This window comes from Lolium rigidum, chromosome 1 (assembly GCF_022539505.1).
Source record: "Lolium rigidum isolate FL_2022 chromosome 1, APGP_CSIRO_Lrig_0.1, whole genome shotgun sequence".
Lineage (NCBI taxonomy): Eukaryota > Viridiplantae > Streptophyta > Magnoliopsida > Poales > Poaceae > Lolium > Lolium rigidum.
Window position 1 is genome coordinate 309,668,370 of NC_061508.1, and position 25,935 is coordinate 309,694,304.

The 25,935-nt window shown below is 42.0% G+C and overlaps 2 protein-coding genes across 2 annotated transcripts; both read left to right on the top strand.

Moving 5' to 3' along the window:
• Positions 1–7,541: 7,541 nt before the first annotated feature.
• On the top strand, positions 7,542–17,168 carry LOC124697629 (probable histone acetyltransferase HAC-like 1). Its single transcript, XM_047230192.1, has 18 exons — positions 7,542–7,592; positions 8,090–8,367; positions 8,499–8,604; positions 8,765–8,993; positions 9,098–9,571; positions 10,938–10,987; positions 11,107–12,090; positions 12,820–13,107; positions 13,201–13,479; positions 13,941–14,069; positions 14,203–14,403; positions 14,531–14,673; positions 14,781–15,093; positions 15,188–15,327; positions 15,549–15,627; positions 15,775–16,161; positions 16,241–16,458; positions 16,554–17,168. Exons 2-18 carry the CDS (start codon positions 8,165–8,167, stop codon positions 16,663–16,665), a joined length of 4,335 nt encoding a protein of 1,444 aa, XP_047086148.1. The 5' UTR covers positions 7,542–7,592; positions 8,090–8,164; the 3' UTR covers positions 16,666–17,168.
• A 252-nt stretch (positions 17,169–17,420) lies between these two features.
• Positions 17,421–22,169, top strand: LOC124661431 (protein HIGH CHLOROPHYLL FLUORESCENCE PHENOTYPE 173, chloroplastic-like). Its single transcript, XM_047199290.1, has 13 exons — positions 17,421–18,515; positions 19,040–19,252; positions 19,628–19,838; positions 19,957–20,032; positions 20,134–20,269; positions 20,382–20,486; positions 20,587–20,664; positions 21,031–21,120; positions 21,203–21,268; positions 21,439–21,495; positions 21,568–21,645; positions 21,725–21,772; positions 21,887–22,169. Exons 1-13 carry the CDS (start codon positions 17,421–17,423, stop codon positions 21,956–21,958), a joined length of 2,325 nt encoding a protein of 774 aa, XP_047055246.1. The 3' UTR covers positions 21,959–22,169.
• The last annotated feature ends 3,766 nt before the right edge of the window (positions 22,170–25,935 follow it).

The following is a 25,935-nucleotide window of genomic DNA, read 5'->3' on the forward strand; positions in this document are numbered from 1 at the left end:
TACCACACCTCCGCTGCCCGCCGGAACGGGGATAGGAAGGGCTTCATCGACACCGTACGCGCGACCGAAGTACGGAAGTGCCGCCGGATTGCAAGCACCGGGGATGATCGTCTACACCAACAACGAGATCTAATCTCGTAGGCTTGGAAATCTTCGAGGGTTAGTCTCATATCAATCTCGTTGCTTCGATCTTGTAGATTAGATCTTGGGTGTTCCATAGATTAGATCTTGGATTTATTCGTCTTGCGGTAGGAATTTTTTTGTTTTCTATGCTACGAACCCCTTCAATAAGTGCCCAGGACGCCCCCAAAGTTGCTGGAGACCACGTTTAAGATAAACCCTAGTTCTTAGTTGTTTGCTCTGCAAAACTATTGAATCCCTACACCATATTGCTTGATTTGGCGTAGATCTGAAAGTCTTGTGTGATCAGCTGTTCCATTGGGAATTAGACGGTTGCAACTTACCGCTTCGTGGTCGGCGGGTACGTGCGCAAGTGTGTGGAGTTGCGAATATCTTGCAGGGTTGAGAGCTGTTGCATTGGCGACAGGGACCAATCGAGAGATCTCGTTGCGTCATACAAGTTATCATCCACTTCATCAAGTTATCTCCGCTGTGTTCATCCCGTGATCATCATCAGCACCGTTGCTTAATGAGAAGATCGGGCCACCCCATATCACCAGCTCACAATCTCCTTGATATAGATATCTATAAGTTTCTCCCCGGTATCCTTCTGGTTTACCGCTATGAAATGTGCACTTTTGGTCAAACGGTCCACGATTACCCATATCATATCCTTCTTTTTATTGGTCATGGGTAGTCCGGTGATAAATTCCATTCCTATCTCTTCCCATTTCCACTCCGGAGTTGGTAAAGGTTGTAATGGTCCTGCGGGACTTTGATGTTCAGCTTTCACTCGTTGGCAAGTATGACATTCTGCCACATATTTGGCAATTTCCCTCTTCATGTTATTCCACCAAAACAACTCCTTTAAATCCATGTACATCTTAGTACTTCCAGGATGGATTGAATATGGTGTTTCATGTGCTTCTCTTAGTATTAATTCCTTAATTTCAGCGATGTCTGGAACACAAACCCTCTTTTAAAACCATAAAGATCCAGACTCGCCCAAGTTGAATTCTGATGGTCTACCTTCATTAATTCTTCCTATTTCCTCCATGATGAATGGATCATCCAATTGACCCATAATGATTTCATTTTTCAAGTTCATATTCAACTCTTCCGCAACTTGTAAAGATGATAATCCCTCATGTGCTTCCTTTTCCCAGAGTTGTATCTGTGCTCGACTTATCTCCCTCTTCAATTATGTTGGTAACTCTTGTTCTACCCCTCCTGTACTCTTCCGACTTAAGGCATCAGCTACAACATTAGCCTTTCCTGGGGTATAATTGATGGTTAAATCATAATCCTTGATCAATTCAAGCCACCTTTTCTGATATCATTGTTGAGAGTGTCCACTAGTGAAAGTATGATCCCTAGGCCTTGTTTTCAAGCATTGAAACACCGTTTACAACTAGTTCGGCTACTTATTTGTTTGCTGCCATTTTTATTTCAGATTGCAATTACCACTCGTAATCATCCATATTACTTGTATTTCACTATCTCTTCGCCGAACTAGTGCACCTATACACTTGACAAGTGTATTGGGTGTGTTGGGGACACAAGAGACTTCTTGTATCGTAATTGCAGGGTTTTTTGAGAGGGATATCTTTGACCTCTACCTCCTTGAGTTCGATAAACCTTGGGTGATCCACTTAAGGGAAATTTGCTGCTCTTCTACAAACCTCTGCACTTGGAGGCCCAACACTGTCTACAAGAATAGAAGCGTGCGTAGACATCAGACACATACTTTCCATCTTCTAGTTTCTTTGGTAAGTATCGAGTAATCTGATCATCATAAATATTGAAGACTATCTCCCCTCTACTGCAATCAACATTTGCTTCTATAGTACTCAAAATTAAATGGTATCCCTAGTATAATAGATAGTTTATCATCATGAGGAATATCTAGGATTATGAAGTCAGTGGGTATGACATTTTTATTAGTTCTAAGTAAAACATCTTCTATCATCCCCACAAACTTTTTAATTGTCTTATTCACCATTTTCAAAGTAATGGATGTAGGAGAATAATCTCCCAGGCCTAGTTTCTTATAAAGATCATATGGCATAACACTAACACCTGCACCTAGGTCACAAAGAGCATTATGTATACTAGTTTTTCCTATTTCACAAGTAATGGTAGGTATGCCAGGATCACCTAGTTTAGCTGCGAGTTTATCTCCATAACTAGTCATTACGGGCACAGTTGTAGTTACTTTCTTTTTCTATTAAGAATATCTCGAAGGAATTTAGTGTATGTAGGAACTAATATAGCATCCGCTAACGGAAGTTCTAAATGAAGTTTACCAAGAGCATCAACAAAAGCATGATAAAGGTGTTGACTCTGATCGACCTTCATTCTATTAGGATAAGGAAGATCCTTAGTAGGTACCTTTGGTGCTGGCTCTGGCTCCTTGGCTTTCGGCTTCTGCTTAGCCTTCTGCTTCTCTAGCTTCTTTTCTTTCGATATTATTTCTTCTTCTTCTTCTTATTTTTCTCGGCTTACCACCTCTTCTTCTCTGGGATCTACCGTCTCAGCGTCAGAATCATACACCTCATCTTGATTCTCTGTATCTTCTTCTCTCTTTCGAGGCTTCTTTCTTCTTTCTTTGTTCTTCAAGGTCAATATCATCTTGTGGATCAACGATGTCATTCTCTTCTTGGGTCATTCTTTTCAATTCTTTGGCTTTGCGAGCCTGTTCTTCTTGATACCAAACTGGACCTGTAGGTTCCTGCGTTTATGTACCTCATCTTGTAACAACATTAGTAGAAATAGTTTTAATAAAATCTTTTTGACATAAATCAAAGCTTTATATTTAGCTATTTGGTCACATTGTACTTGAACCGTGTCAAGATGTTTACTTAAGTGCTTAGTTGCGTGACTAAAATCTTCTAGTGTTCCTGCTAAAGCATTTATATCACTCTTGTGGAGAATTAGTTGTCTAAACATTAGCTCTTTAAATTCAGTTTGTTGATACCAACATTTTTTCATTTCCATGTCAAGATCATCCTCAACTACCGTAGCATGTAGTTCATTAGTCTTGCTTTCAATTGCCAGTTTAGTTGGTATACCTTTCTCTTTCATTGATTTTTTAACTGCAAGCATAAGTTCAGGGGTTATAAAGAGCATACATTTCTTCGATTCAACCTCACCTAAGAGATTGTATTGCTCATCATTAAAAGCTCTCTCGGTAAAAAAATTTATTGCCTCTTTGTAGGTTAATGAATTTAGAGTTCCTCCTGCACATGCATCAACCGTTTGTTTAGATTCATCATTAAGATCACCATAAAAATATTGTAAGATAACATGGTCCATAAAACCATGATTGGGAACCCTCATAAATAATCCGGAGAATCTTCCCCAAGCTTGAGCAAAGATCTCTCCAATATTTTGGAAGAAATTAGTAATCTCCCTTTTTACATGTATAGTCTTATAGAAATGATTAAATCTATTCATGAATTCTTTAATGCAGTCTTTCCATCTAGCAATAGTATTTCTTGGTAAGGCTTGCAACCATTGGAACGCCTTGTCCTATAAGGACCAACGGAATAATTTAAGAAGTAAGAAATCTTTTGGCAAATTCCTAAGCCCAACTACCTCACATATATCATTCACTTTAGTTAAGTGAACTCTTGGATATTCGTGTTGTTCTCCTGAAAAGGCACTATCTTGCATCATAATTAGTAACTCAGGATCTATCTCATATTCGATGCCCTTAACATCAGGATAAACAATAGAACTTTTTGCAACTAACGTTGAAGGAGTTCCATCCCCCCCTAAGGTTTTGCTAGACTTTGCTACCTTAGCTGTGATGGATACGTTTTCCATCATGGTACTTAAACTGTTTACGTCTACAACACGCGAATTAACTAGATTTTGAATAACATCCAGACGTCTAGAGAGTGGTACTCGATCAATAAAGTTTGGTAGATAAAAACTACCTGAGCGTGTGGAACCTCTGTCCTCAACAGAGATCATCAAAACTTACAAGTGTCAAGAAACAAACACCCAAAGCATAGCTCCCCGGCAACGGCGCAAGAAAATAGCTTGATGGCCTGCAAGGAACACAGGGTCATTCATGCATATTTTAGTGGAAGTATTATTTCTAGTTTTTATATCGTATCCCAACAAGGAGCGTAGGAGGATGTTTATTTGCGGTGTTTCTGTCATACCCAAGGTGTCACAAGTTTTAGGTGAATTGACTACAAGAATTGAAGTGGAAAATAGTGAGTGTAAACGATAGGATTTTGGCGGAGTATTGATAATGCAGTAAATTATATATAGTGCATAAAAGTAAACAACTAATAAGAAATAAATGGGTTTCTACAGATGAAAAGGTAGGCGTGGGGTGATTCGGTTCATGGCGATAGTGAATGTGCCTGGTGGAATAAATGTGATAAGTGAATGTAATTCTTCCTATTTATATCTGAGAAGGCAAGCAACCCATAAGAGAGAAAGACTCATCTTCGTAGATTCATCTTCCTTCAATAATCCTTCTGCCTGTTACCAAAAGCTATGGTCAGCGCATCTATTAAGGTGGTTAAACTGGAGTAAAGCTTTAAGCTTGGTGGTTCCTTGTGATTCCTCGAATATTGGTAGATCCTCTTTGATATCGACCGTGTCACTTGGGGGTTGCTGATTCACTAGCACACAAATTTCTATTTATAAGTTCTTGAGATCATGCTATCTGGGCCCTTAAATTAGACAACAACATTAGGTGCACATAAACATTCATACTCATATATAATCATCTTAATCATAAATTCACAAGTAGATGAAATAACTTGGCACATCACATCTCACCAATCCCCTACATCTGTCACGCCAATGAGATCTACTCACACATGAGAGGATAATAGCATAATGAGATCATAGAAAAGTAAATGGAGTTCATCTTAATATTACCGTAGCAAGCCACAATAGTTGAAGATCAAATCAAATACAAACCAATATGGAATAGAGGTTTCAATCCCTAATCTTACAAGTATGAATCTCTCTCTCTCTCAGTACAAGTGGGGTGTAATGGATGAGGTGGTGTTCTTGATGAGATTGATCTTCGATGGAGTCGAGGATGGTCTTCTCCTTCTTCAGATCTTATATCTTCTGTTCTCAGGCGAATGGTGGATGCTACATTGTGTTTTTTAGTCTCGTACCCTTCACGAAAAGGGTTTGGTTTGATAAGGGTAAGGCAGCGCCATCCAGTACGGGTGGGCGATATGGTCACCTCCACCCGTACCGATGCCCGCTAAAGCCCCTGGATCGCCAGGATGGATTTAGCCTCAAAAGGAAATGTCTTTATTTCGTTGCAATTAGCCATAAATGTTGTTGGATCCTCCAGAAATGATGGTTTCCTGAAATACATAATTCAAAAGCAATGTTTTGTCTGGATTGCGATATTAGCATTAGTTGAAACACAAAATCCAATGAAAACCAATGAAACCAAGGGATAAGTGGTGGAAAATCCGTAGTAAAAAACATCGAAATTTGGAGCTATCAGTGGCGTCACGGGGTCATCACACATTCTTATTTCAAGTGACATGGGTGGAAAAGGTGGTTGTTAACACCCTCAACAATCCACATTAATCACACGTAAAAAAATCTTTCCATATCAAAATTCTGGCGACACAATAATCGGATGGAGTGAGAGAGATCTATCCTTAAAATACATGATCAAACTGACACTATCAAGAATTTATGTTTCCAAATGTGCAACATGTGGTGCCCAAGAGAATATGTCATGCAAAGAATGTGTTGTTTTCCGATGATGGAGAGGTGGTGAGGTAGCAAGAAGAGAGAGGAAACGAAAATATTGAGAGGAGCAAAGGATGCAAGGTTTAAAAAAAAGACTTAGACGCATGCTTTTGCCACCACTTGACACTTACAGGGGAAGCATCTCTTTTGTGTAGGAATCTATGTTAGGATCTACACTTCCTTCTAAAAGATTTTGAAGACCATAGGCTGCTTTGAGGGCGCTTGGCATGAGCAAGAGATATTCATCCACGAGAAAGGCACAGCACCACCACATAGAGGTCCCTTAAGGTTGTAGAGATTTGAGTTTCGAGAGGTAGAAAAAATGGCTCATTTGCTTGTGGAGTCCTTGATGCGTCGAGTCACCCCACCCCCTCCAAAGAAAAAAATAGAATGTTCGAGGCAGAAGAAATAAAAGCTTGCAATTCTATCTTCTACTTTTGGGCCCAATAAGGCCCACCAAGGAAACCCTAGTGTTTATGAGTATATTTACACGGTTCGTTGGATCCCTCTCCTCTCTCCTTTTCTCATTCACTCCCTTTTTTTCTTGTGCGCTCTCTTCTCCTCTCTCCCACGATGGCGGCGCAATGTCTACCCAACGTTGTATCTCCTACGATACCTCCACCCGTCTTTCCACGTGCATCCGCCTTCGCTCTCCTACCACCACCGCCACCAGAGGACACCGTCATGCATCCAAACAAGCGCATAGGGTCAAATCCCTTCGTTTTGCCAACACCGAGTGCTCAGGCGCGATAAAGGGTATGCGGTCAGCAACTTTGTTATCCTTTGGAGCAGGTAGTGATGCTACGGTGAGGAATTGGGTAGGCGAGTTGAACCTTATTTTGTTCTTTCCCGTGTTTTATTATTGTAGATATGTCTCATTCCTTTATTCGAGCCATTACAAAAGATATGTTTCGATCTCCAATTCTATATCCACCGCCCACCTACTTTCCTTCGTCAAGTATCGGCTCTTCTCGAAGCAAAAAAGTTGTTAGCAATATTTTTTTATATGTTTGGTTTTAAAATATGGATGAGCAAGTTGTAGATAGAAAGAAGTGAGACCGATAAAATTCATAGTATATGGAAGAGATCCTTAGGTGGAATTGATGGTCATCCAAACCCGAGTTTGATCCATAGGTGGATTGAATTCCGGGTGTCTTATCGAAGGGCTTGAGTCGGTCGGTCTCGGTGTGCATGAGATGTGTGTGATCTTTGGAAAAATAATAGATGCAAATGTTTTATTTTAAAATCTGTATTTTGATGTCACCTTGCTAATTGGAAAAAATGGTAAGAATAAGAGTGAACAACAACATACTATGGAGAGAAGAAAGCTAACACGAGCCTCAACTTGGTCGAGACCATCCTTTGAGACTTGGGTAGGCCCCACGGTTACAAATTTGGGAAGAAGTAAGGGCGATTTCACAGATTTGGGAGGAAATTAAAGAGGGCTGCAAATCTGCAAGGAAACAGGAAAGATTTTGCTCAACCCTCCCGTTACGCGTCCCCCTTCCCGTTCCCGTTCCCGTTCTACTTCCGACGCGGCTTCCTCCCCCCGTCCCCGTTCCCCTTCAAGTTCTCGCGCTCCCTCGCCCGCCACGGCCCAAACCCTCCCCGCCCGTCCGCCACCCGCCGCCGTCCCCCGCCTCCCTCCCCCGCTCGACCGGGCACGCGCGGAGCGGGGATCCCCAATCCGGGCTCAGGATTGATTTCTCCTTCTGTCGATGGTAAGCAAGCCCTAGTGTTTTTTTTTTCCTGTATGTGTAGAGATTTCCTCTGTTCCGGGAGCCAGTTTCTTGCTCCGACAGCCCGACCGTACCCTTCACCGCGGCCGATCGATCGAATCGAGGTTCTCCGACAGAACTCCTACGCTTCATTGCTCGATTAGCCGCTGCCCTGCGGCGTCGTGATTCGGGTTCCTCTGCTTCCCGGGACCGGGCGATCGATCGCGCCCGCGCGGGGTCGATCCGCCTCGGTTGACCCCGCGGCGAGCCGCCTGCGCATCCGCCGCCAATCTCCAAGTACGCATTGGCGTTAGGGCGGTGGTAGCTCCTGCTACTTATTTTCACTGCGTAGTCCCCTTTGGCCTTTGCCGCGGACCAGGTTGTGGTGTTGCTGCAGCGAAATGGGCTTTAGATGAAGCTTGCTTTGCTTTCTTTGTTTCATGTTGCTGCGCATTGTGCTGCTGATGAAGTCTGGTAACTGACTGTTATTCTGGTTGCAGCCCTCAGCCGCTCAGACGGCGATGCATTGACGCCCATTTGGTGGAGAGTATAAATCTGTCTGGGGCTCTGGGCAGATGAATCCAGGCAGCGCTCACTGGACGCCGCAGCAACAGCCCGTGCAGATGAATCCAGGCAGCGGTCACGGGATGCCGCAGCAACAACCCGTGATGCCGCAGCAACAGCCAGGGATGCCGCAGCAGCAACAGACGCAGGCTGCTTCGGGGCAAACCTCCGCGGATCGTTTCAAGGCGATGCGGATTCGCATGCTTCAGAGGATGTAAGCCTGCTTTTACTCGTCCCCAAAATGCACTAGTGGACCACTTCTGGTGCTAACGATTAGCAGAGGATGTGCATTTTAACAACAAGCTTGAACTATCATGTTAACTAACATCTATTTAACATTGCCAGAGTAAGTATTATTGCAAAGCAGAGGAGCCTTTCTTCCATGACGCCAGAGGTGCTGCACTACGCGAGGCGGGTTGAAGACGTTCTGCACAAGACATATCCGACCATGGTAAGTCTGAACCATTCATTTTTCCTCTTAACTTAGGCACGGAACGAATAAACCTTGCAGGCCTAACAAAAAGAAGAGATGATACTACTTTATTTCTAAGCACGCTCCAGATATGTCTGTGCACCTGCACGCCATTTAATATTTGATTTCCTGTGAGCAGGCTGGTTACTACGCAATGATAACGGGACAACAGAATGGACCTCTGAATCATGCTTTTCAGACCGTTATAGCCGAAAATCGGCGACGCCAACAATTGGCGGGGCAGGTAGCATCTGGCTCAAGCTATGGCACAATGATTCCAACACCAGGTATGGCTCAGAGTGCAAACGTGAACTCTGCAGCGTCCCATTTGATGGACACCAGATTCACAGGTGGTAACTCAAATACAGGTGCGAATAACTTTTCTTGGCTTATATTTGGATATATCAGATACTCCTTTTTTGTCCGGCAGGTCGTCTTTCTCCTTCTTAGTACTTACTCTGTTTACTCTTAGGTTCTATGTATAATGGGCATCAGAATCCATCCACCAATATCCCAGGTGGCATCCCTGTGGGCACAACTTCAGAGGGCATGCAACGTCCAAGTCATATGATCCCAACTCCAGGATTTAGCAACCATCCAACTTCGCTTCCTAATTCTGAGTACCCAAGTGGAGCTGGATGCTTGAATGTGGAGTCAAATATTGCGCCACAAATGCAGCATCAAGAGAAGCCATTTGGTAGTAATCAAGGTTATCAAATGCAGCACCTTGGGAGCCTTGCTGTTTCTACAGTGCATTCAAACATTTTGGATAAGTCCTCCTATGGTTCGTCAGATGCAAAAATGAATGGTGGAATGGGCATACACAGTTCAAATATGCAGCCAATAAACAGAACCACGGGATCACAAGTTTGTGCTAACCTAGCTCCTTATGGTAACAGACCGTTGCAGCAACAGTTTGATGCTCCTCTGCCACAGAAGTCACCAAGTACGTCTCCTGTCATTTTATTTGAAACCCTCTTCTATACCATTTTGTTTGATAATTTGTGCCTCGACAAATCGGAAAACTACTGTGTAGTGATCCCACTGAAACCTCGTTACTTCTAATTCTGGAAAAGGTATATGGGTTTGGAATCTAAATCTTGATTTATCCGTCTTGATTCTCACATTTGGAATCTAAATCTTGATTTATCCGTCTCGATTCTCACATTTGGAATCTAAATCTTGATTTATCCGTCTCGATTCTCACATAACGGGAATGCATTTCAGAAAGAAAGAAAAAAATCTTGAAACTTACTCTATTTATTTAGGAGCAGAAGTAAATTATGTGTTTACCTTTGTTCGATATAGTACAAAATAAATGCTACATGTTGCAAAAGAAGATATCCTTCCTTGCTACCATAATTTTGGTGGTGTTACAAGTGCAGATTTAGTGTAGCAAACCTTACTCTTACATGGTACTACCTTGCTCTTACGTGATACTGTAGGACATACTGTTCAGGTGTCGTTGAGTCAGTGGCCCAGCAGGGTCAGAATTGGGAAGGTCTTACTTTTTTAGTGATGTTATCTCAATTTTTTTATTGTTTCCTCTGATAGAATGTTTAATTTGAATATCAATTTTGGTTCTTGAAAAATCAATTAACTTTCTGATAATCCTTCCTCTGTACAAGGATTAGTATTGAAGCATGCAAAGTAATGATGAATGAAGAGTCTTCTCTTAGTAAAAGTTGTTTTTGTCCTCCCTTTGCTCTGTAGAGATTTATGTCCTCCAGAAGTATGTTTCTTGTACCATTTATCTAAGTATCAAACTATATATAACTAATAAATAATAATACATGTGATAGTACGTGTAGTTTTTGAAATTCTCCGTATAGCAAAGTTTCTATGTATTTTGGCGAATTATATTGACAGTACATTCAAATAAAACATTCTTTTATGTTAGAATAGAATAAATCATTGTCAATAAATGTCTTAATCCTTATGATCTTACTCTGATCATAATACTCGATTGCAAATTTAGTCATATCTATATTGTAGGATATATAACATTAAAGAGACTTGTAGTTGTAGCTTCTATCAGCTCAAGTATTTTCAGTAGAAGTGCACTAGGCTTATCTTGTTGCTAATCGTTTGGGGCGGTATTGCTTATTTTGATGAACTTCATATTGTAATATGGTTGACCGTGAGGCTTTTACCATCATAAGTTGGTCTCACTTGTGTTGGATCTGATTTATTTGAGTAGCAAAGTAATACTTGCTTGATGCGTTTGGCACTGGAAAACTTTTCTTCTACAACGTTAGTTGATATGGCTGTTTCTAGACGTTTCTAGGAAACTGATTCATCCACCCTAACAGGTACAAGTGACCATCATATGAAAGCCCAAGTCTTGACTCCGCCAGACAAGGTGAACTTTAGTACATCACAATTTTCTCATTATCAACTACTTCAGCATTGCTGCAACCATATTGTAAACCTCAAGTAGCAGAATTTTTTTTTGACTAATGGTTTTTTATTGAAAAGCAGGCTCAGCATTATAGTTGCCAGAGAAAAATGGTACAAGATGGAGGACAACAGCCAGTTTCATCCGATGGGCACATTGTTGGGTGTACTGTGACTTCACTTGACTCTAAGCTGTCAAATCTCTCAACAAAAGAAGATAAACATGAATCAGCAAACACCAATGATGAAATTAATCAGCTGCGGTGGTTACTGATGTTAAAGCATGCAGAACACTGTGTGGCTCCTGTGGGAAGTTGTAAATCTCAGCATTGTGCTCGTGTACAGGAGATTGTGAAGCATTTTAGACACTGTCAGACAAAAAATTGTTCATATCGGTACTGCGTGCAGTCAAAGAAGTTGTCTTGTCACTATAAGAACTGCATTAATGAGCAGTGTACTCTTTGCAGCAAGGCAAAGATAAGATTGCGCCGCTCTTCTGAACAAGCACACAAGAACAGTCCTGATGACCATATATTAATTGCGAAGCAGAGTGCGGTTCAAAGAATTACCAATGGTGCACTCGAGGATAAAATGGATATTGACCTTGTCAGAGTTGAAACTACTGATGAGCAGCCATTGGCACCGAAACGTTTAAAGTTGCATCACGTGTCTCCCAATGCATCAAAGAATGGACATGGAATCCCTTATGTCTCTGTTCATGAACCAAAGCCAGTGTTGCAGGAGCAAAAAAACAATATGCTGCCGAAACGGCAGGCCAGTCTGAGGGTTGATACGCAACATCCAGTAAATCCAATTGGTCATGGTATTGATGGAAAAGTAAGTGTTGTGAAAAATAACATGATGCCTCATGTTAAGCAAGAAAATGTATTGGCTGACAAAGATAAAAATGAGAATTTTCTTGATCTTAAGAACAAAACAAATGGTCGTATGGATGTTACAGTGTCTAAATCAGGGAAACCGAAGATAAAGGGTGTTTCACTCACAGAATTGTTCACTCCAGAACAAATTAAAGAGCACACCGACAGTCTAAAGCAATGGGTTGGTCAGGTATGCTTCTTGAACTTGAAAGAATCTCTAGTATGCTTTAGTATCTTTTTTCGGAGTTGCTAGACAAGTGGATCTAAAGGGGTGCCAAATGAACTTAGAAAACTCAAATGGATATTGTCAAATTTCTTCTCCATTGTTTTCCTATGTTAAATATTTTGAAGTAACTTACTCTCTGATTGGTGTAACTAGCAAAAATGTCACAATAATATAGATTAATTATGTATATAGAGTGGGATAGGAATGAGGATGGCTGGATGTTCATGTGAATCATAAAGGCTAAGAAACGCGACTGCGTCTTTAAAATTATTATCATTAAATAACTTAGGAACTGGCATTTCACTTACATGTTGATCTTTTTATACATCCCTGTCATTGCCGGATCCATGTGCTCAGGTCCAGAGTTTAAGAAAAAACTGGCTTCAAAAAATTTCACTCCTTAGTCTGTCAGTCATGAATGTTATATGTTTTGGATCGGACAGTTTTTTATTTAAATATGTAGAAAATAAGTATTAAAAGCGAATACATAAACTTTTTGACCCTGATCAATGTTGTATCACTGCTGGAAGTTTAACCCCTGACGTTTCATATTTTTGCTTTTTTGAATAGGTAGACTTTTTGAAATAACTCGTTACTGCAATTAAAGTTTTACATAATGTAAGCATACCCTACAATTAAATGCTTGTGGCACTATAAAGTATAAACTATTTCGTCTGTTCCATTGTTTGGCAGAGCAAAGCTAAAGTTGAAATGAATCAAGCGATGGAACATTCGGACAGCGCATGCCAGCTTTGCGAAGTAACGACGCTTAATTTTGAACCTCCACCGATATATTGTTCTTCCTGTGGTGTTCGGATAAAACGAAATGCACTATACTACACTGCTCCTACAGCTGAGACCTGTCACAACTTCTGTCTTTCGTGTTTCAACGCTCGCAGTCAGACAATTCAGGTGGAAGGTAATCAGTTTCCCAAGGCAAAACTTGTTAGAAAGAAAAATGATGAAGACACAGAAGAAGCGGTAAACATTCAATTTCCCTTTTGGTAGGCTGTGAATTATAGTTCTGTACTCTTTTGTTGCATGCTAACTTATTCTAATTGATTTGGCGTACAGTGGGTTATGTGTGACAAATGTGAACGCTGGCAGCATCAGATTTGTGCCCTTTTCAATTGCAAAAGGAACGAGTCAGGAGAAGCAGAATATACGTGCCCCAAGTGCTATGTTTGGGAGATAGAGCATGGTTTGCGTATGCCTTTGCCGCAAAGTGCTGTTCTTGGCGCGAAGGATCTGCCAAGGACCGTGCTTAGCGATCATATAGAAGGACGCCTTTTTAAACGGCTCAGGGAAGAGAGACAGGAACGTGCGACTCGTGATGGGAAAAGCTTTGATGAGGTTAGTGCTAGTCTTTTTTCTCTTTCTGAAAAGGAGGTTGAGACCCCCGGCCTCTGCATCGAAGAGATGCATACAGCCTTTATTTAAAGTCAACAAAGACATGTCAAGAATGGAATCAACCAGTTTTGTTATTAGTATAGCCTACGAGTTGACTCAACCATTGTGACACAGTCCCCCTTTCCCTCTGTAGTATGTGCTGCTGATGCTCAAGTGTCTTAGTTAAGCTGATAAGATGACCACCCTCCCATTGAAGCAAGCATAGTGGACATGACCTTTTGATACAGTTTTGCTATGTTATGTGTTGTTAGCACTGCCTCAAGTATATTGCTGGGGAGGTTTTTCAAGTAATACAATACATCCCACTATTATATTCATCAACCTATCCGCCTTTCCCAGTTCTGATCTATTTGTAGATATTTCTTTGTTGGGTGCCTTTCTCCTAATGTTTTCTCACTTGTTAGGTTTGTGGAGCAGATGGACTTGTGGTCAGAGTTGTTTCATCAGTGGACAAAAAATTGGAAGTTAAACCACGTTTTTTTGAGATTTTTCAAGAAGACAAGTATCCAGCAGAATTCCCTTACAAATCCAAGGTAAGAAAACACCTCCTGCCAATTGAAGTATAAAATCAGTTGATGATGTTGGCATTTGACAATTCAAGTTACTATTTTCTGAGACGAAAGTTTTGTTAATTTATCCTCTCTGATATTGTCAAATATTCTGCAGGCAATTCTCTTATTTCAGAAAATAGAAGGCGTTGAAGTATGCCTATTTGGCATGTATGTTCAAGAATATGGTGCAGAATGTGCAGACCCAAACCAACGACGGGTTTATCTGTCATACCTTGATTCTGTCAAATTCTTTAGACCTGAAGTAAAAACAGTGTCTGGGGAGGCCTTGAGGACATATGTCTATCATGAGATTCTGGTAAGTCACCACGCCTAGTCAGAGTACTTTTCGTAGTTTTTATAAAGTTTAGGGTGCCAAGCACAGTTAATGGTTTCCTAAATCCAGTATTTACTGTCAGTGTAATATTCGTTTTGCACGCATACAGATAGGTTATCTTGAGTATTGTAAGCAGCGCGGATTCACTAGCTGCTACATATGGGCCTGCCCACCTTTGAAGGGTGAAGATTACATTCTATATTGTCATCCAGAGATTCAGAAGACACCAAGGTCTGATTTGCTGCGCGAATGGTAAGACCATTGATGGGCATTTGTGCTAATATGCTTCCTAAATGAATGCCTTACTGTAGGTAGCCATCTGTAATTCATGTCTCATGTTACTAAAAATTTCTTCACAGGTACTTATCTATGCTTCGAAAAGCTACCAAGGAGCGCATTGTTGTTGAGACAACAAATCTCTATGATCACTTTTTTATCACTACCAAAGAATGCAAGGCTAAAGTTACGGCAGCTCGGTTGCCATATTTTGATGGAGATTATTGGCCAGGAACTGCAGAAGATATGATCAACCAGTATTTCGTAGAAGAAGACGATAGAAAGTTGCAAAGGAAGGGGAAAGTAAAAAAGACTATCACAAAGAGAGCTCTTAGAGCTGCTGGCCAGACTGATTTATGTGGGAATGCTTCAAAGGATGCTATCTTGATGCAAAAGGTATAGTTTCATTTAGTGCTCTACTTTTTGATGCACCAAATTTGTATAAGCTGTGTCACACGTTATTCTTAGCCACCAAGTTGATGATGTGCAGCTTGGAGAAACCATTTACCCAATGAAGGAAGATTTCATCATGGTCCATTTGCAGCACTCTTGCAGTCACTGCTCTACTCTTATGGTAGCTGGAAAACGCTGGGTCTGCCGCCAATGCAAAAGTTTTTATATTTGTGACAGGTAGGTTACTTCTATTCATCTCATATGTTACTTTCCTGTGATAGACCCAATGTATGATACTTCTGTTTGATAGATGTGCCACAGTTGACAAAGTGTTATTTGTAAAAGACAAAAATATCTTTGTGATAATATGAAAGGAAATGCATCTGCTTACAGCTAGTCTAACATTAGCTGTTAGTGTTTTACCCTTGCTTCTGCAGCTGATGAGTTTCTTGTTGCAGTTGTTATGATGCAGAGCAACAGCTTGACGAAAAGGAGCGGCACCCGAGTAATAGTAGAGACTCGCATGTGCTCCACCCAGTAAGTTGTGGATAACTTCTTATATTCTTTGTACTAAATCATCAACAACTAATAAGGAACGGAGGGAGTAGTTTTTTACTCATAAAATATGAGTGAAGCAACAAAGCAAATCATCACAGAATTTTTTAACATGATTTCATTTCTTAGGTTGACATTGTTGGTGTGCCCAAAGATACAAAGGATAGAGACGATATCATAGAGTGCGAGTTTTTCGACACCCGGCAGGCGTTCCTGAGTCTTTGTCAAGGAAACCGCTATCAACATGAGACACTTCGCCGCGCAAAACATTCCTCAATGATGATATTATACCACCTTCATAATCCAACTGCACCAGCTTTTGTTATCTCGTGCAACATCTGCAAACTCGATATTGAAACCGGTCAAGGGTGGCGATGCGAAGAATGCCCAGAATTTGATGTATGCGCTGCATGTTACGAGAAAGACAGAGGTGGCAATCACCGTCACAAGTTGACGAATCAGCCGTCATCTGCAGGTGCTCAAAGTAAAGAAGCTCGCAAGATGCGTGTTCAGCAGGTGTGCTTTCTAGATTAGTCAATGATGAAGGAATGGGTCTAGAACAAACTCATGATTTTTCTTTGGTGTGGCTCTGCAGGCACGGGTGATGCTCGACCTTTTGGTGCACGCTCAGGCATGTCGTACCACTGGTTGCCAGTATAAAAATTGCAGGAGAATCAAGGGACTGTTCAACCACGCTGGGAAGTGCCCAAAACGGGCGTCTGGAGGCTGTAAAGCGTGTATGAAGATGTGGTCTCTGCTCCACTTCCATGCCCGAGCTTGCAAGGAGTTGAAATGCGACGTACCAAGATGCAGGTAACAACACCCCCTCTCCATCCGTGCCTCCCCTATGTGCCATTTCCGTGCAGAATAATAAATAGATAATGTATGGGGTTTCTTGAACACTGCAGGGATCTGAAAGACATTATAAGAAGATCGCAGCAGCAGGCTGAAACCAGGAGGAGGGCTGCCGTGAACGAGATGATGAGGGAGAGAGCTGCAGAGGCTGCTAAGAGGAGGTAGCGAAGCCAGGTGCACTGGTGGTATACTCTTACAGAAAAGAAGATAGCAAGTACATATTATATATGAATACCGCAGCTCTTGTGTAAGCCCAAAAAGACAAGTTCTGGGTGGCCAAAAAACGAGAGGACAGATACAGCTCAGCGAGAGATCAGTTTATACCGGAGACGAAATACGTCGATCAGAGACGGCGGTAAAAGCACCCTCGGTCTGCTGCCACCCATGCTGGCAACCGTTTGAGCTGATGAAGCCTCCGACGATTTTGCCAGTGTTTCGTTTATATACTGTATGTAGTGTTGGTCTTGTTCTGTAGCCTGCTCATGTGCAATAGGATTTTGGACGGCTGCCTCCTATACATGTGCGAAATAGCGCATAGTTGTTGTTGTCGAAAGAGGAAAACTGTGAGTCATAGATGAAAGTTTTGTTTGGATGTTGTCTCAGCTGAGATGCCTGTAGGAAAGAAATTGAACTTGGTTACATGGATGGTATCAGTCATTTCATTTGTTCGTTGCAGTCCCCACATTTTGTAGCATCTGTGTGGGATGGATGTTAATTATACAAAGATATATATACCAGAGAATGGCTGACTGAATTTTGGGTCTTGTGGCATTGCGTATTTCTGCTTTCCGGTTCCACGTCTGCCGGTCGTCCACTGTATATTCTTTGCATCTGTATTTGCGACTGGAGTTTTGAAGCTCAGGATTATCCAGAATCCTGGAGGTTTTGGGCATGCCACGCCATCCACTGCGCTGTTTTGAATGGGCCTGATCTGCCTGAACAATAGTCTCACACGGAACGGAAGAGCCAGCAGCAGGACAAGTGAAGACAGCGTCACCACGTCGCCGCGCTGCGCCACCCGCCACGACGCAGCCACGCTTCCCCCTATCCAGTATCTGGAAGTACTAGTAGTAGCGCCAGTCACCGGCGACGGCGACACTCGCCGTGCGCCCATGCGCGTGTCTCTGCGGCGTGAGCCCCACCGGCGCGCCAACTCGCCCCGCAACCGCAGCCACAAATGGCGCCCGGGCGGGAGCGCCACTCAGAGAGCCGCTTTATCTGCCTGCGCGGGCCGGGAGTGGTCTTGGAATATACCGAGAGAAAATACAAACGCAAACGGAGCAGAACGGAGCTTCTGCTGGTTCGAACCATCGCCGGCCATGGTAGCTGCCGTGTCTCCTCCCGGCGCGGCGGGGGCGGCGGCCGTGAGCGGCGCCACGATCATCGCCTCCTTCCACAGCGGCCACTGCGCGTCCCCGTCCCGCGCGCTCCCGCTGCCTGCCGGCAGGCGGTACAACCACCACAGCGGCGCGTGCTGCTTCGCCGCCGCGAAGCCCACGCCGGCGCCGGTGGCGGCCGAGCTGGATCAGGACGACGACGATGCCGGTCTGAGCACCAACGGCGCGGACCCGAAGCCGCCGACGCGGAAGAAGCGCCGGTCGAGGAAGGGCAAGAAGACGGCCGCCGCGCTGGAGGAGGAGGAGGAGGCCAAGAGGAAGGCGGAGGAGGAGGCGGCGGCGGCCAAGAGGAAGGCCGAGGAGGAGGAGAGCCGGGCGGCGTCGGCCGGGCTCGACCTCGACGAGGTCATGGCGGTCAGCCCCGTGGGGCTGGGGCGGCGGTCGCGCCAGCTGTTCGACGAGGTGTGGCGCAAGTTCTCGCGCCTCGGGCAGATGTCCAGCGCGTCCGCCACCGAGGCGCTCGCCGAGGAGGAGCAGGCCGTGCTCAGCCGCGGCGGGCCCATGTGCGAGTTCACCGTGCCCGGCGCCCAGGACACCACCGTGCTAGTTGTCGGCGCTACTAGCCGCATCGGACGCATAGTTGTCCGCAAGCTTATGCTCCGGGGCTACAATGTCAAGGTCAGGCACACTTCCTCCTCCACTCACTCCTGCCTCTTCTTTCATGTTCATCACTAGGATAATCATACTAGTACTAGTATTGACTGGCAATCGGGTTAACTGAACTCATAATGTAGCACATAGTGAAATTTCCAAAACTCACTCTGAGGCTACAATGTCAAGGTCACCACCACCCACACACTTCTTCCTCTTCCACTCACTCCTGCCTCTTTCTTTCCTCTTCAATCATGTTGTTTTCACCACTAGGATAATCATTCTGAACTCTGAGAAATAAGGAAAGTTTTGTCAAGGACTGGCAACCGGGTTGACTGAGCTCATAAATGTGGCACACGGTATATTTCCTGAATTTTGAAAATAGTGAAATTTCCAAAACTCACCACCGCCCACACAGTCACACACTTCTTCCTCTTCCACTCACTTTTGACTCTATCTTTCCTCTCTAATCATGTTCACCGCTAGGATAATCATACTGAACTCTGAGAAATAAGGAGAATTTTGGACATAACTTTACCATTTTGTGACAGGCTTTAGTTAGAAGGGACGATGCTGAAGTGATCGACATGCTTCCGAGGTCGGTGGACATCGTTGTTGGTGACGTTGGTGATCCTCTAACTGTGCAATCAGCCGTGTCAGGTTGCAGCAAGATCATCTATTGCGCAACCGCGCGCTCAACCATTACCGGAGACCTAAACAGAGTTGATAACCAAGGAGTCAGGAATGTCAGCAAGGCTTTCCAGGTATCCATCCTAACCTTAATTTTCTCGTCAAAGCAACTAATGGGCCCATTCTCAAGTAGATGTCGTTCTAGGATAAATGCAGTAAAACTTCTGACACTGATCTCGGATGCGCACAAAATTATTAAGATTTTTCACATGAAAATGATACTAGTAATTGTAGCATCGAAGCTCTTTAATACCATTGTACCTCCATTCATTTTACTAACTTATAATTAGAACATGTAGTGCTCAAAACTATGTTTGAGAGACCTTGCGAGTGTCCAAAATGACAAGATAAAAGAACAGAGGTGGTACGCCTGTTGATGATTTGGAGAATCATCTTCCCTTGTTGTCTTGTTGATGAAGAGCTTCATTCAGACATCCTTTGTACTGCAGGATTACTACAATGAGATGGCTCAACTCAGGGCTGGTAAAAGCAGCAAGAGCAAACTTTTGATTGCAAAATTCAAATCTAAGAAGTCTCTGAATGGTTGGGAGGTGAATCAGGGATCTTACTTCCCAAATACCTACGCTTCTGGTTCTAGGTTCGATGAAGGTATCGATGCATCATTTGAATTTTCACAAGATGGCCAGGCTGTTTTCGCAGGTAATACCCCCATCTGTGTAGCGTCAGGACATGCTTCTCAGCAAATTTATTGATATACCTAGATGTGTTGGTTTATTCTTCTGTCTCAGTTTTCTGATTAAACATCAATCTATCTCAGGATTTGTTTTCACCAGAGGCGGATATGTTGAGATATCAAGGAGGCTCTCTCTTCCTCTTGGTTCCACCCTAGACAGGTATGAGGAGCTCCTGGATTTTGCTAGCTTCACCATTGTTGAAAAATCTTGATGCATCACAATGAACTTGGTGTCATGCCGATCCTGTCATTCTTGCATAGGTACGATGGCTTGATTCTCTCGGTGGGTGGAAATGGAAGATCATATGTTGTTATTCTTGAGACTGGTCCTTTGGCTGACACCTCACAGAGTAAGCAGTATTTTGCTCGGATGACTACAAAAGTAGGCTTTTGTCGGGTAAGTAGCATGTGCAATAATTTGAAAATAATAGCTGATTTTACAGCATACTGGGAATTGAAGAACGTAGAAATTTGATCTCCTTTCGTTTTGTTATCTTTGTTTTCTCCAGGTGAGAGTACCTTTTTCGGCTTTTCGGCCAGTAAAACCAGAAGATCCTCCCTTAGACCCTTTTCTTGTGCATACCTTAACCATTAGGTTTGAACCAAAAAGGCAGGTCAGTACAATATAATGAATTATTTCCTATCATCACTGATTGTTATTTAGTTGTTTATAGCATCAAATCGTCGCTTAGTTACTAATGTGTTGCACCACAGAGACCTGGTGATGCATCCCAAGGTGGTACCGACCCCAGAAATTTTGAGCTTATACTGGAATACATCAAAGCTTTACCTGTAAGTTGTTCCGACACCATTCAGCTGCCCTAATGCGTGTGTGTTTTGACAGCCCAAAGGTATTTTGATCAGGTTTTTTCATCCTTTGGATGGAAAATCTTCCATGACTGAAACTCTTGCATATGTTTTGCTTTTCTGCGTGGAAGTACAAAGCATTTGCTCATTCGTTCACTAAATAGACGATTATTTGACTTCGCCATAGCTTAGCTACTTACTTTCCTTTTTTTTTTTCTTATCCCTATTTAACCAAAGTTTTCCTTCCCTCTGATTATTTGTTAGAGTAATATATGACTTCTTGTGGTGTCAGAACTGAATCATGCTCTCTATCAGCTTATTGATAACCATGCATCTTATAATTCTTTACAGACCGGTCAAGAAACAGACTTCATACTGGTCTCATGCACAGGTTCAGGAATTGAGCCTAACAGAAGAGAACAAGTTCTAAAAGCAAAGAAGGTTCTAGTTTTTTCAACCGTTAGATTGTATGTATCTAATTCAAATGTTCATTAAATCATCAATGTCCTCCATGTTCTTCTAGGCTGGAGAAGATGCGCTGAGGAGGTCAGGCCTTGGATACACAATTGTGCGGCCAGGTCCACTGCAGGTATGACATACTAATACAACAACTGAAGTTCCAGCCTATGTTCAACAACATAATAAACAGTATTTTAGATCATGTCATCTCAAGTAGGATTGCCAAAGCAGATGCCAGTTAATTTTGAAGTTTTATCCCTGTTAAAACTGGTCGCATCATGATCATTCGATGTTTTGCAGGAAGAACCTGGTGGTCAGCGTGCACTGATCTTTGATCAAGGGAACAGAATCTCTCAGGTGAAATATCATCGACCGTCCATAAGCGTTTTCTTGAGTGCCATAATCTTGATTGTTTAAATTGTAATGTAGGCTATCAGCTGCGCGGATGTAGCAGATATCTGTGTCAAAGCATTGCATGATTCCACGGCGAGAAACAAAAGTTTTGATGTAAGATTTCTTCGTCCATATTCTCCTCTGCAGTGATGCTTTTCGAAGTGATTTTAACTTATTACCACGTACCACGCAGGTATGCTACGAGTATGTTGCTGAGCAAGGAAACGAACTCTATGAACTTGTAAGTTATAGTTGAAGCTGCATCGTAATTGATGGATCTCCTTGTTCCAGCCAGGAGTAATTTTCTCTCTGTTTTTCATGCTAATAAAACTGACTTTTTTGTTTTGTTTTGCAGGTGGCTCATTTGCCAGACAAGGCTAACAACTATCTTACACCAGCACTATCGGTTCTAGAGAAAAACACCTGATTCAGATTTGTGTCATATACGGTCACATGATGTGTATACTCTTCCTCTTGTAAAGCTATATAATTTTTTCTCATAGAAACGTTGTGGAATTTACACGACAAGCCATTGTTTCTTGCAAAGATCATCGATGTATTGATTTCAGAGAAGAAAATCGGTGCCCTCTACTTGTAAAGCTATATATTTTTTCCTCATAGAAGCATTGTGAAATCTACACGACAAGCCATTGTTTAAACTATTTAGGGGATGGCGATAAAAAAATATATATACTACGGAGTACTACTTTACAAGAGGAAGAGTATACACATCCCGTGACCCGTGTAAGAAACATAATCGTGATCTAACCCTCTATTCCTCAGCGCTAATCCGTGGTTCCGCTCACAATACCTGTTTAAGGCTGCAGGGTAAGGATCAATTTATACGATAGTTTTTTTTTTTTTTTAGAGTCCAAACAAAATTACAGATACACTTCCGAGTTAATTTCTACTCGTTTCCAAAGAGAATTCCAGACTCATCAACAACCACGATAGAATGAGCCTTATTTAACAGAAACTCGTTTAAATCCTTGTCCACATGTGTGAGGCATGCGTGTAGCAAAGTTGCTCAGGTTAAAAACAATGACACGACTGTAAACCAATTCCAAATAGTATTGTTCCCAGGTGTATATTTCCACTAATTATACTGTTTCCAATACTATTGTCGACAGTATACTTAGGCCTATCTCCGCAAGCTTAAGTCCCAGCGGGAAATAACATTTGCTGTACTTCCAAGTATTATTATAACTTGTGCGTAGCAATTTCCACAATAAACCAACTGTGTTCGGATTCAGCAAACAAACATTGAGGTATTCTGAATATTGAATAAACTGAATTTTGAATATAGTTTTTTTTTTGAAATGGGAGCATGCCCCGGCCTCTGCGTCAGACGATGCACGTAGACGTTTTTATTTATTTTAGGGTTTCAAAAGTTCAAGAGTTTACAATCATGGATCAGATAAGGTTGAGACATGTATCAACCATCTAAAAATGAAAAGCAACATATAGCTATGAATTTTGCAGTCTACAATATAACTTCATCCAGTAACTTGAAAATGGAAGTCACGTGTAACCGTTAGCAGACGGTAGCATCCAGTAACTATAAGCACCCGTTGATCCACCGGGAGAAGGTAGGCCCGTTGTTGTATCCAATGCACAGCTCATCGAATAACCTGCAAAAAGTTAGTTCCCTTTTGTTTGTTAAAAATACAATCCTTCCTACTTGTCCACATGGACCAACATAAAGTTGATATACCAATCCGTACCCTAGTTTTATCATTCTTTTCTACCCGTTAAGCCAGTTACCAAACATATTAATAATATTAGCAGGTGGGGTTATATATTTCCGGTTAGATAAATCATATGCCAAATGATTTTAGCAAAAAGACATGGAAGAAATAAGTGATGTACAGTTTCTAAAGAATCACAAAAAACACTTTTGACACCCATTCCAATTTCACTTGGCCAAATTATTTTTAGTGAGCAACACTTTGTTATTAAGGAACCACACAAAATTTTTAATTTTGAGGGGAATTTTCAACTTTCATAAGTATTTACGTAAAAAATTCATTAAGTCAAGATACATAGATTTAACTGTGAATATTCCCGAATCAGTAAGTTTCCAAACAAACTTATCCGAGTTATTAGATAACCACCCGTCATTATCCATTGGCATAAATGAATCCATTGATTCCAATTATACTCATTAAAGGTCATTCTAAAACTAATATTTAGCGGATTTCGTGCCAACATATTGGCTACCAAAATATTTAGCTGTTGTACTATATTATATAAAGACGGGTATTGCTGCATTAAGAAGTGTCACCTAGCCAAATGTCCTCCCAATCACAAACTCTTACCACCCGCATATGCCACAAATCGGAAGAGCGTGTGGAACTATCTTACATAGCTTAAGATCAATCACTCACTCACTTAGGGGATGGCGAGTCGCTTCTCCCCCTCTTCCCCGGTAAATATACACTCATGACTCACATGACGGTGCAGCCGGCAGTGGCCGAGGAGCCCACGATGGTGGCATAGCCAGCGACTGTCGTAGCCATTTCGATGTCGCTGGCCCAGTGACACTGTTGTTATTCAATGTTGTTATTCACAACAGTGACGTGGGACGCATAGTATGTCGTCGCCGGCGGGTAGAAGTCAGGAACGCCGTTGAAATAGCTCGGCGGCGCCGTGTATTATGTTGGTGCTGTTATAAATGCGACAAGCTATAACGAAAAACAAAAAAGGAAATCACAGTGGGAAAGACAAAAAACCTTCACTATATCGGGGAGTATTTACAAACACCGTTATGGTAGGGGGGCGCCGCCCCCAGGCGTCCCTGGAGGGCACAATGTTATGAGCTAACACCTTTGCTTCGCTCCGGTGATGGGCCTCACTTCGCTCCACTGTTAGCCTTCTTATCGAATTTGGATCAGACGATAACAAACTTCACCTTGAGACAAATTTCTTCTTGTAGCATGATCTTCAATAATTTCCTGAACAAACAAAGAAAACACTTGCTGGCGCCAACAACCACTTGGGCTAAATAGTTATACCAACCAAGCTCGAGCAAAGCTTAAACTTGGCAACATGAACTAACTTTGTTATCATAACAGGAGGATTATCATGAGTACTAATCTTGCATACCTTCAGTTTACCTTGTGCAACAATATTGCGAATATGATGATACTTGACATCAACGTGCTTTGTCCTCTCATGGTACATTTGATCTTGTGTAAGGTATATGGCACTTTAACTGCCACAAAACAAGTTAATGCAAGAATCATCTCCACAAATCTCAACATACAAACCTTTTAACCAAACAAACTTATTGCAAGCTTCAACAATAGCCATGTATTCTGACTCGGTTGTAGATTGGGAAATAACAGTTTGTAATGTTGCCTTCCAACTCACAGCACATCCACCAACAGTGAACAGATAACCTGCGAGGGCCCTTCTCTTATCCAAGTCGGCAGCAAAATCCACATCCACATAGCATGTGAGTCTCTCACCGGTCTTTTTCCAAACTTCAAGAAAGCTTTAGATGTGACACGAAGGTACCTGAAAATTCACTGAACAATTTTCCAATGTTCTTTACTAAGATTAACTATGCATCGACTGACCAAACTGAAAGCATATGATAAATCAGGGCGAGAACAAACCATGATATACATCAAGGAACCAACAGAACTAGAATATGGAACTCATGACATGCACTTAAGATCTCCATTAGTACTACGACATTGCAATGCTGACAATTTGAAATGAGGAGCAATATGTGTACTAACAAAATTTTCATCATGCATATTAAAACGACGAAGATTTTTGTAATGTAATTTTTCTGACTAAGAAATAACACACTAGATTTTCTATCCCGTGTAATTTTCATACCTAGTATTTTCTTACCAGCACCAATATCCTTTATCTCAAACTCACTACTTAATTGTGCTTTCAAGATATTGATCAATATTGATCTCTTTCTTACATGTCCTGAAACATTTTGTGAAAATAAATATATGTAGTGTTCTAGACAAAAAATGTCTCTATAAAGTTATTTTGTATCACCAAAAATTGTCTTTTGCATATGTCAAAAATATCATTTTCCATGAAATTGTATATGCGTGCATAGAATATGTAGACTTACACCATATTTTTTTAAGAACAAGTTCGAGATATGTTTTTTCACACAGGATCACCAGGTTCTGCAGGCCACAGTGGATTTCCGCTATCGGATAAAAATGAGAAATGCTACACGCCACCTACGGAATAATATTTACGGAATTGCCTTAAAGGCTGACGTGGCTAGAGATGATTTGTTGCAAATTTGTTTGTCGCCGTGATTTTAGGCTCATGATGGCTCCATAGCTCTCCACCTTAGCCCGTAACAAATTTCCGTAGGAAGTTAGCCCGTAGTGTAGCTTATATATTGGTTAAAACATTTTGTGA

Bases quoted from the DNA above. Each gene is read 5' to 3' on its own strand.
- LOC124697629 (XM_047230192.1), top strand. From the start codon at position 8,165: ATGAATCCAGGCAGCGCTCACTGGACGCCGCAGCAACAGCCCGTGCAG. The intron at 14,674-14,780 runs GTAAGACCATTG...ATTTCTTCACAG, and splicing joins TCTGATTTGCTGCGCGAATG to GTACTTATCTATGCTTCGAA. The intron at 15,328-15,548 runs GTAGGTTACTTC...TTCTTGTTGCAG, and splicing joins AGTTTTTATATTTGTGACAG to TTGTTATGATGCAGAGCAAC.
- LOC124661431 (XM_047199290.1), top strand. From the start codon at position 17,421: ATGGGCCTGATCTGCCTGAACAATAGTCTCACACGGAACGGAAGAGCC. The intron at 19,839-19,956 runs GTAATACCCCCA...AATCTATCTCAG, and splicing joins TGGCCAGGCTGTTTTCGCAG to GATTTGTTTTCACCAGAGGC. The intron at 21,646-21,724 runs GTAAGATTTCTT...CGTACCACGCAG, and splicing joins CGAGAAACAAAAGTTTTGAT to GTATGCTACGAGTATGTTGC.